At 46.2% G+C, this 11,056-nt stretch overlaps 1 protein-coding gene across 10 annotated transcripts in view; it reads right to left on the bottom strand.

Annotated features, from left to right (window-relative positions):
- Window positions 1-1,475, bottom strand: part of LOC126988420 (uncharacterized) — a 15,093-nt gene extending 13,618 nt beyond the window's left edge. For all 10 annotated transcript variants that reach the window (XM_050846484.1, XM_050846480.1, XM_050846478.1 and 7 more), the window contains exons 1-2: window positions 1,319-1,475; window positions 773-855 (exon numbers count right to left, since the gene is read on the bottom strand). In XM_050846484.1, coding sequence (XP_050702441.1) covers window positions 773-855; window positions 1,319-1,378 — 143 coding nt within the window. In that variant the 5' untranslated portion in view covers window positions 1,379-1,475. The remainder of the gene's footprint in view (window positions 1-772; window positions 856-1,318) is intronic.
- Window positions 1,476-11,056: the final 9,581 nt, after the last annotated feature.

Genomic DNA, 11,056 nt, shown 5'->3' with positions numbered 1-11,056 from the left:
TTCAATCCTTAATCTTACTTGCCTAACCTCCTTCCTTCCTCATCTTTATTTCCTCTCTTCCTTACCTCCCTTCCTTCCTTACCCCAATCTTCCTCTTTCTTCCTTCCTTCCTTCCTTCCTCCCTCCCTTTCCTTTCCTTCCTTCATACTTGCCACACCTTCCCTTCTGCTCTTCCTTTCTTCTCTCCCTTCCCTTCCTTCCTTCCTTACCCCAATCTTTCTCTTTCTTCCTTCCTTCCTTCCTCCCTCCCTCCCTTTCCTTTCCTTCCTTCACTTACCTCCCACACCTTCCCTTCTTCCTGCTCTTCCTTTCTTCTCTCCCTTCCCTTCCTTCCTTCCTTCCTTCCTTCCTTCCTTACCCCAATCTTTCTCTTTCTTCCTTCCTTCCTTCCTCCCTCCCTTTCCTTTCCTTCATTCACTTACCTCCCACACCTTCCCTTCTTCCTGCTCTTCCTTTCCTCTCTCCCTTCCCTTCTTTCCCTTCCTTCCTTACCCCAATCTTTCTCTTTCTTCTCCCTTCCTTCTTCCTTCCTTCCTCCCTTTCCTTTCCTTCCTTCACTTACCTCCCACACCTTCCCTTCTGCTCTTCCTTTCTCTCCCCCTTCCCTTCCTTCCTTACCCCAATCTTCCTTTACGCTCGCTTCTTCCCTTCTTTCCTTCCTTCTCTCCCTTCTTCCTTCCTTCATCTTACGTGCCTTAACCTTCCCTTTTTCCTTCTCTTCCTTTCATCTCTTCCTTCCCCCCTTCTCTCCCTCCCTCCCTCCCTCACCTACCATTGGAGAGACTTGTATCCCGCGTAGAGGTTTGGGAGGAGGATGCAGAAGAAGATGAACCAGGCTGACCTTGACCTCTTGACCTGCAGAGAGAGAGAGAGAGAGAGAGAGAGAGAGAGAGAGAGAGTGCATTCGTGTGCTTCAATACAAGTAATTGTTTCTGCTCATGAGCCAGAGAGAGAGAGAGAGAGAGAGAGAGAGAGAGAGAGAGAGAGAGAGAGAGTGCATTCGTGTGATGAAAGAAAAGTAAATGTTTATGATCATTAGCAAGAGAGAGAGAGAGAGAGTGCATTCGTGTGATGAAAGAAAAGTAAATGTTTATGATCATTAGCAAGAGAGAGAGAGAGAGAGAGAGAGAGAGAGAGAGAGAGAGAGAGAGAGAGAGAGTTATTTAGCTGCCACATCAAGAGCTATAAATCAGTTTGTTAAAAATAATCAAATAAAAATAGCAACAAAAATAATAATAATAATAATAATAATAATAATAATAATAATAATAATAATAATAATAACAAGAGCAACAGGTGTTTGAGGTCATAATCGCACCTGGAAATGGACGGCGCACACCCAGAGGTCAAGGCAGAGGTCAGCGATGTAGAAGGTCATGGAGAAGAAGAGAACAATCTGGAACACAAACAAACAGTTACACCAATAATAACAATAATGATAACAAGAACAATGGCAATAATAATATGTAATGGTGCCGAGTGAAGGAGAAATGGGAAGCCTTTAACCTGGTAGCTGTGGGGATCATGTTTCTTAATGGTCCCTCTAAGCGAGAAAGATGAGAAAAAATCATCACTCACACAAACCATTTCATAATATATATCAAAGCATTTGTGATCAGTTTATGTATCATCTATTTTGGGGGGTTTATATCAAGGCACAAATTTGGCCCGTCGCTGCTACACGGTAAAGCCACAAATTTGGCCCGTCGCTGCTACACGGTAAAGCCACAAATTTGGCCCGTCGCTGCTACCGGGTTTAATGACTCAACAGGTAACATATTGGCCAGTGTTCCCAGACGCTTGCGGCTCTCACAACAAATGTCTTCAAAGGGTAGGAAGAAGAGTATTAGGGTTCTCATGAGTGTTTTCTATGGGTCAGTCTTATAGTCCAGTACAGCACGTTTGTAAGCTCCCCAACCAAACACAAAACAACGAAAATTCCTTGTATAGTGTTTTTTTCACATTTGTTAACTTTTTTTATGCCCTTGAGCTGACTCCTCTGCTGTAAAAAAAGAAAAAAAACACTATACAAGGATTTTTCGTCGTGTTTTGTGTTTGGTTGGGGAGCTTACAAACGTGCTGTACTGGACTGTAAGACTGGCTCGAGGCCGGTCTGGCGTAGGCTCCCGCGGGTCCTTTCCTCCCCTCTGCTCTGCCACACAGTCCCAACACCTATCTCTTCCTCTCATATGTAAGCTATAGGTAACATATGAGAGGAAAGAATAGGTGTTGGGACTAATAAGAGCTGAAGGAAGAACCCGCAGAATGCCAAAACGGACTCGATAATTTGGTTTCACTATATGTTCAAAAGATTACCCATGGGAATACCAGTATTGAGCATCGTTAATCAACACGTACGATAACGCCGTCACCCGTTATGTCACTGACGCATAGATACCGTTTGCGTTAAGAGGTAACATTGGGGGCATGTGCTAGTCTGCGCGTGCTCATCTCTGTCGCTTTAGCCCTTGAACCTGTGGCGGGAATAGCACCAGCAGTGTGACATACGGGTTACCACAGTTGTGTTTACCTTCCCCAAGTTTCCCCAGGTACACAATTATCGACTGTCCCGAAACGGAGGATAAACAGCTGAGTGAACTGCACGCCGACTGCCCGGGCCGGGATTCGAACCCGGTCCCGCAGACTCGCAGGTAGGCATGCTAATAACTGCACCATGAAGCCACGTCAGACCGTCGATTTTGCACTTCATTTAACGGCCGTTTTCCTAAAAACAGTTAAATAGTTAATCTCAGAAAAAAATAGTAACTTTTTATATAGATAGTTACTTTTTATAGAGATATCTTAAAATTATTTTAATACAAGATAGTCAACATATTGAAGTGTTCATATATGAATTTTTATGCAGATACATTAATTTTTGTTGCGTCAGGAAGGTTTTTCGTCGCGGCGTGAAATGAGTCAGATTCGGCGAATTTTCGTCGCGACTTCTGGTCAAGCTCGAGCAAAAACTACTGAAGCTAGGAAGGCGTGCTTGGTGGCAAATGAAAGCTCTATTAATACAGATTAATAATCAGAAAAAAATTGGAAAGCACTAAATAAATAAAAAAAAGTTATAAGCAAAAAACTAGGACGTGTCCAAATCGCGGCAAAAGGGCCGAAAAACAGGCTATTTTGTGACGGCTCGACGACAAACTTGGAATCGAGCTATCAAAAAATCCTTCGAGCTGGTCAAACTACATTGCCAAGAGGGGCTACATGCCAAATTACAGCCTTCTAGAGGCAATAGCAATGCCACACTAGACAAAAACGGCAAAGTGTCTGGAGTTCGTCAAAATCGCTCTCAAAAGGGTTTACGTTTCGAGCTCTAGCGACGAAACTACTGGGAGTAGGGAAATGTTATGCATCATATTGGAAAGCACATTGGTAGGGCTAAAGTATTTGTTAAATAAGGTTTTTGAAATTCTCAAAAAATGAGTGGGTTTCAAGGTTGGGAAATCAATTTTTTTTTTTCAGAGCCATTTTTTTCGAATTTATTCGATTTTTTACCCTTTCGAGTCGGTTTTTTATCCCGGTCGCTTATTGAACAATATAGCCCTTTCATTTTGCCGTCGATTGATACCAAAAAAAATTATGTAGCCCCTGAAATAAGGGAGTGATGGCGATTCGCACCAAAGCGGTTGATTTTCCAAAATTCGCGGCTGAATGACAAGGGCGCCGCAAAATCAAGAGTCCGCCGTCCATTACTTGAGATGTCACTGAGTCAAGTAATTTCATGTACAGTTAACTAACTAATGAGGAGCATACACTCGGGGGAGCGTCGCTTCACTCACTCGCCGTCCATACTCCCGGCGGTCCTCCCTAGCAAGTACACATGGAGCTGCTCTGTCCATCCCAAGTCCCTCCCGGCAGGATTGGCTGACTTGCCCCAGCCATGAGTTACGTGGGCGTCCCCTTGGTCTCCTCCACTCAGGGTTAATCATCTCGAACGGTAACAACCCTGACTGTGGGCAGGATCGACGTCCTGGAGGCGCGTTACGTGCCCACATTGGCGTTCACGGACTAAGCTGGTAGCAGGCCTCGATTTAGTTTCACGGAATAGTCGCTGGTTCGACACAAAGTCATACCAGCGATGATGCTGCGAAGGCGCTTGGTACCAAAGGCGTCGACACGCCTCTCAAAGTCATGTTCAGTGTCCATGTCTCACAGCCGTACAGTAACACAGGGAGCACAAGCGACTTAAAGATTTGAATCTCTGTCCGCCTGCATAGATATCGACAACGCCAAATACTCGTGTTGAGCGAGTCAAGTTGACACTGTGGGCCAGGGCAGTCCGTCGAGCGACTTCCTGGCGAGACCCACCATTGTTATGCACCACGCTGCCAAGGCGTGTTAAACTTTTGGTGACCTCGACATCTTCACCACATGCATGGACAGTTAGGTGAGAGATAAACAGCACAGGCGTATTTAATGATAGAATGGCAATTAAGTCTTAGCCGCATGGTGGAAAATTCTGAAGAGTCAAGGATGTGGGGCAGCGCGAGTGCAAGTGGGTATTGGATTGATATATAGGATAGAGATAGTAGGAGGGAACAGAGTAGAGACTACTGTCAGTAGCCTCATAGACCTGAGCTTTGGTGAGGAAGAGAAGGTGAGGCTTAGAGGAGGAAAGACGTACGGTGTTTCACAGAATGAAGACTAGAGCGAAAACCGCGAATATCGCAGAAGTTGATGAAAAAAAGTTGGAGGAACCATGAATACACGTCCTTGGGTCAGGATCAGGACAAGGCGAGTCTGACCAGGGGGCGTTTGTGTTCTCCCCCCGCCTCCGAGGCAATGCTTTCTTATCAATTTTGTCATACTGAATGTTGATAATTTTGAGGAAATGGTGTGTGTGTGTGTGTGTGTGTGTGTGTGTGTGTGTGTGTGTGTGTGTGTGTGTGTGTTGCGCGTATGTAGTGTGGTGTGGAAAGTAAGAGAATTTGTCTTTAGCGAGCATGCTGAACTACTCTCTGGTGTTAATGAGACAATAAGGAAACGGAAACTGAGGACACGGGCAGGTCTTTGATAGGCTTGCAGCACCCCCTCGCCTATCGTATGTACCTCACCGGGAGTGGTTTACGTCCGTTTGGGCATGTTTCTACTGGCCTATCCCCTACAAATGGTACGGAAGCTCTGTCACACCACCACCAGGGTTACAAAACTACCCATGGAAATGCCCACGACTACTACAGAAGCCTTTGCCAACGCGCGCGCTTGGCTGTCGAAATATGTTGCAGAATACGGCCCTGCAACACTAGGAATGAAGAGGGTCAGTGTGAATGAGACTGAGGTCCATAATAAAAGGCAGTTCGGATTCCTTCTCTCCTGGCCTTGAGCTACAACAAACAGGCCCTGCAAACAGCGTGGCGAGTTTGTTTACCAAGTGACGTCACGTTAGGCACGGAAGGTCACGTGTGTGTGTGTGTGTGTGTGTGTGTGTGTGTGTGTGTTGCGGGGATGTGGTTTGGTGTGGACGGTATAAGGTAGGTATTATAACACTATCGCTTCTCACATTAACAATTTCTAAAGGTTAAAGAGGAGGTCAGTCGAGTTCTAATGAGTGTTTCTTTAGGTTCACGGTACAGAGGAAGGATGAAACTACCACCAGGGTCATAAAACTACCCCTGGAAATGCCCAAAACTCCTACGAAAGCCTTGTCAAATGAGTGTTTCTTTAGGTTCACGGTACAGAGGAAGGATGAAACTACCACCAGGGTCATAAAACTACCCCTGGCAATGCCCAAAACTCCTACGAAAGCCTTGTCAAATATGTGTACTTGGGCGACGAAATGGTAGGCTGGGATTACAAGACGTTTTGCCTTCTCGCATCAGCTATATTTAAAGGTCAAAGGGGGGATTAATCAGGTTCTAACGAGTGTTTTTTTTTATGCTCATGGTACAGAGGAAGGATGAAACTACCACCAGGGTCATAAAACTACCCCTGGCAATGCCCAAAACTCCTACGAAAGCCTTGTCAAATGAGCGTTTCTTTAGGTTCACGGTACAGAGGAAGGGTCACACTACCACCAGGGTCATAAAACTACCCCTGGAAATGCCCAAAACTCCTACGAAAGCCTTGTCAAATGAGTGTTTCTTTAGGTTCACGGTACAGAGGAAGGGTCACACTACCACCAGGGTCATAAAACTACCCCTGGAAATGCCCAAAACTCCTACGAAAGCCTTGTCAAATGGACTCTGGTCAAACCTCAACCTAGTACCCAGTCTAACAAGTGTTGAAAAGATATGGGAAAGGCGACAACCCTGCCTCACTCCCATGTTTACGGGAAGGAAGTCTGATACGCCCCCTCCCTCCCCCCTCACACGGACACATTTCTGGCACTCTCAGTCTCATAATACATTCAAGTCAGGAAAGATCCATGCTGTCAGGATCTTCAGTCAACCTTAACTTCAGCGACATCGTTCAAGAGGAGCACCAGGGGGCAGCATAGGCCAAGCAAAAGTCATACATTACGGCTGACACTATAAATAAAATTAGGCTGCGCCACTAGCGGGCTGGGGCTCAGCAGGAATCACGCTGAGCCGCAGAATATCCAAGTGTGCCTTGCGATTCATTGAATCAAGCGTTTTCCAAATATCGACATTGTTTTTTTTTTTTTTTTTTTTTTTTTTTTTTTTTACATCGCTGCCTGTTGCGCCGGTAGGCATCTTCCTGGTGGGGCCTGATGGTCGGCCAAGGCTTCTTCAGGTGGAGCCTGATGGTCGGCCCAGCCCGTTCTGGCGCAGGCGAATGTTTATAGTGGCGCCATCTTGCATTGGCTCATGCTGCCCCCCGGAGCTCGTTCTTGATTCGCTTGGACGGCTTCCTCTAGAGTCCGGGTTGATGGGTGGTCTTCAGGACAGCATGTGGGTAGTTTAAGCCACTCGGCGGTGACTGAAAAATCCGAGTGGTAGCGTGGGGATTCGAGCCCGCGTCGTCCATCACGCGGTGAATGTGGGCCCTGTACTTTACAGTACAGATGCAAGTATCCTCTGTCGAAGCTCACGTCGGCGCTCCACCAGGACACGAAGTGCTAAGTGCTTCGGACATTTGTCGACTTACCAGGCTTACAGGCTAAATCTTTTCAGGTTTCTGCAGTTCAGCAGCATGCTCCAATGCGCATTAGCAATAGATGGACAAGCACCTTGCCTGGCACACTGGTAGCGTAATACCACGGTATATGTTGCAGTCCTGTTCTTTCTCCTTCGTTCTCCTTAAATGACCTCCTCTAAGCAGGTCTGGGTGTGAGAGAGACTTAGGAGTCTTAGTGAGCGCTGATCTTCGTCTTGGGCTCAATGCATTCAGGCTAAAAATCGTGCAAAACAGGGTATTGGGTTTCATTTCAAGGAGCGTAAGCAATAAAGACGCTGAAGTCATCCTCAAATTTTATTTAGCGCTAGTTGGACCTCATCTCGATTATGCAGTTCAGTTCTGGTCACTCTATGATAGAATGGATATCAAGATGTTAAAATCTGTACAGAGGAGGATGACAAAAGATGATTCAAGGTGAGAAACTTGCCTTATGAAGACAGACTTAAGCATTTAAATCTACACTCTCTACAGAGGCGAAGGTCATGAGGAGACCTTATCAGAAGTCTATAAATGGATGAAGGGGTTAAATAAAGGGGATGTCAATAGGGTTTTGGTTGTAAAAGAACCAAGTAGGAGACGTAGCAATGGTTTTAAGCTAGGTAAATTCAGATTCAACAAAGACACAGGCAAAATTGGTTTTCCAATAGAGTGGTAGATGAATGGAAGGCTTGGCAGCCATGTTGTGGGTGCCAATACCATAGATGCATTCAAGAAGAGGTTAGATAAAGTAATGGATAGTGAGGTTAGGTGGGGTTATGAGTACAGGAGCTGCTTTGTAGAGGCCAACCGGCCTCATGCAGATTCCCTTACGTTCTTATGTTCTTATGTTTCCTTTCCCTTTCCGAAGAAGGACGACCAGCCATTTCTTCCGGTCAGGAGGAATGGTACCTGATTGCCATATGGTAGTCAAGTCTGCATGCAACCCGTGGATCATGACCTTCACCTTCAGCTTTGAGCAGCACCGTCCTGATGTTACAGATAAGCTGTCTTTCCAACCTCCAACCTTGTGTGTGTGTGCTCTCGTTGTGTGTGTCGTCTCGTCATCTTTGGATCTACAACACAGAAAAACAGCCCATTTGGAGGATTTACCATGTACAACTGCTCAAAATATTCAGCCCATCAGGCATTCTGCCAACCCATATCCGACACGAGACCGCCGTCTGCTGTTCGTATAGCGCTCACCTGACAGGAGCCTGAGGAGCTTCTTCTGGGCTCCTCAAGTCGGAGGTCATTCGTACTGAGAATGCCCTCTACTTCCTCAACAAGACCCTGACATGCATCTCCTTGTCTCTCTGTATTAGAACACCAGTCCTAAGCGACAGAGCCCAATTTTCGATTTTCAATAAGCCTGGCAGCGCGGATCTCCTCGATATTGCCAATGATTTCCTCTGAGGCAAAATCTCTTCTAAATCTCAGGCATTTTCCAATGCATTCCTTTTGCAACTTGAAGAGTTTATCGTTTGCAGATATCCTAGTTTAGAAGTATCTTCAAGGTGCTGCAACAACCGATTTCAAACTGTCATTGCATACTTTTGAGCACATGCCTGATCTTTCAGCTTCCGAGATGGAACACAATGTTGTTGCATCTCGAGATTTATCTTGACCTGACACGAAACTTGGGTATTGCAACAACAAACCCGTGATCAGTTGCAGGACTCAAACTCAAACCTCCGGAAAACGATGCAGTTATGTAGCATCCTTAAACGAATACTTACACATGTAGTCAGTCTCCTTAGCTACCCTTCCGGCATTGCTATATCAAGTCCAGCAGTGCAGTTTGGGTCTCAGGTACCAAGAAAGTGGGATTTTCTCAACTTCCTGGGTCTTGGAAAATTCAGGAGGAGAGCTGTTAGTGTTCCGGTACCAAACTCATGTGGACCAACATAGGTCATAGCCAGCCCTGCCAGTGCCAGTAATAGCACTGAAGTCGCCCAAGACAGCGTATGTGTCCCGAAGGAGGAACTTGTCTAATTCTGAGTCGAGTTTGAACACCTCAGAACACCTCTTTCTCTTAAGTCTCACACATTACGGAAGGGCGTACCGTACTTCAGTCTCAGTGGGATTGTACGCTCATTACTCCAGTAACCCCAATCAGAAATGGCTGCAGTTGACTAGAGATGCCTCTATATAGCTACCCCCTAAGATGGGTAATATCAATAACTTACACCTATATGCTCGTCTTTTCCAACGTTTTAATACAACAAAAGGTGGCCATTTTAAAAGCATAATTATTTATATTATCAATGTGCGTTTTAACATCAGGAACGCTGATAACAAGCAGGGATTTTTATTTATAAGAATGTTCTTGTTTTCAATATGATATGTTATTGTTCCTGTATATATATATATATATATATATATATATATATATATATATATATATATATATATATATATATATATATATATATATATATATATATATATTATTTTTTGTAATTTTTAAGTGACATATGCTAAAAGTAAAACGAAAATATTGTATATCCTCTCTTGGATTCTGTGATCATATCCACGGCTAACAGTCAGTTCAATCCCTGATCTCGATTGGTTAGGGTGGGGTTTGTGTTCCCTTCCCGCAAAACCTTATCTCCCTTTTGGTAGAAAGTAAAAAGTAATGGCCGTGATCAGGCTTCGATCGCGACCCCAACCAGTCTTGCTCGGGTGAATGGGGTGGAGGGAGGATTGCAAAACTGCGGGCTCTCTCGATGCATTTCTATTGGGTGTGCCTGCCGCTTATGACAGGTGCAAGACAGTTTCGGGGCCCCTGCATCTCTAAAGAGAGAAGATCCCCGGGTCCCTCCGTTTTTGGAGCAACCCTGGTGGTGCAAAAATGGCGTCCTTCCTTATAGCCAAGACCGGAATAAACCCTCACAAGGTCTGAGCTCCTGAAGGAAGGAGCTCCTGAACCTCTCGGAGGATCCGTCTGCCTCAGTATATCATTATATATTATTATTTTTCATTCATCTATTCATTTTTCGTGTCTTATTTTCGATTCGCAGCTGCATCAGTCGATACTCACAAACCTTCAAACAATTTTGATCACTTCTGCATCTGCTTTTTTCATTGTAATTTTGTCTTCAAAAATGTCCTCTTAAAGGCAAGTTCTCCTGAACCCGTCGTCGAAGGGGAGTCACCTTGTCGTGGTGACGGGGCTTGAAGCGAGGTCGGCACCACCTACTGGGGTGGCTTGCCTACCTCGATGGGGCTCGATATCCGCTGGCCTCGTGAACCTAGTGCTCCCCCCTCATCACCGGTGGAGGGGGCCTGCTGGTGATGTTGCCTGCGCCCGCCCTTCTGCCACCTGGGGCGGGACTGTTGTCTCCCCACGTGTTTGCCGTGCGTGGCGTCCACCGCGGGAGGGTATAGTTCTCCTCGGTGGGCAACACGCTCGTGGGTGAGAGAGCTGGGGTAAGACGGGCGGTTCAATGTGGCCCCATTGAATCAATCAGCTGGCCATGCACTGGCAGGCCATGCGATGGGTAGTGTCAAGCGGTCACTGCCGGATGGGCGACCGCAACGGTCCGCGGCCGCCGTTAAACGCCTGACAGTGGCCGCGTATACTTCCCATTACCCCTGGGGCTGTTCGGCGCGGTCTGGCCCCAACATCCAGCTTCCCTTGTTGGGCTCCGGGTGGGTGGGGGTGTGGGGAAGTGAAGAAACCCTGTATGTATGGCTAAGTTTTCATTGCCCCAGCCTGCCTCTCTCCCTGACGTCCGCCTGTCTCAGAAACTCCTACACGGTCCTCTCTCATCGCCACCTTGGAGCCTTTCACGGCTCTTGGTGGTGCTCTGAAAGTCCCTACCCCAAGAGGGTTTGCCCAAGACAAGTCCGTGCTGCGACACAAAAGGTCCACGGATAGTTCACAGTAAACCTGGGAACTCCCCAGTCTCCCAAATAGAAGTTTTGACTGGTATATATGATGCCAAATGGCCACTAAAAATACTTGCCTGCGCCACAACGGGCTGGG

This window comes from Eriocheir sinensis, chromosome 69 (genome assembly GCF_024679095.1).
Source record: "Eriocheir sinensis breed Jianghai 21 chromosome 69, ASM2467909v1, whole genome shotgun sequence".
In the NCBI taxonomy this organism is placed as follows: domain Eukaryota; kingdom Metazoa; phylum Arthropoda; class Malacostraca; order Decapoda; family Varunidae; genus Eriocheir; species Eriocheir sinensis.
This window is presented reverse-complemented; position numbering and strand designations above follow the sequence as displayed.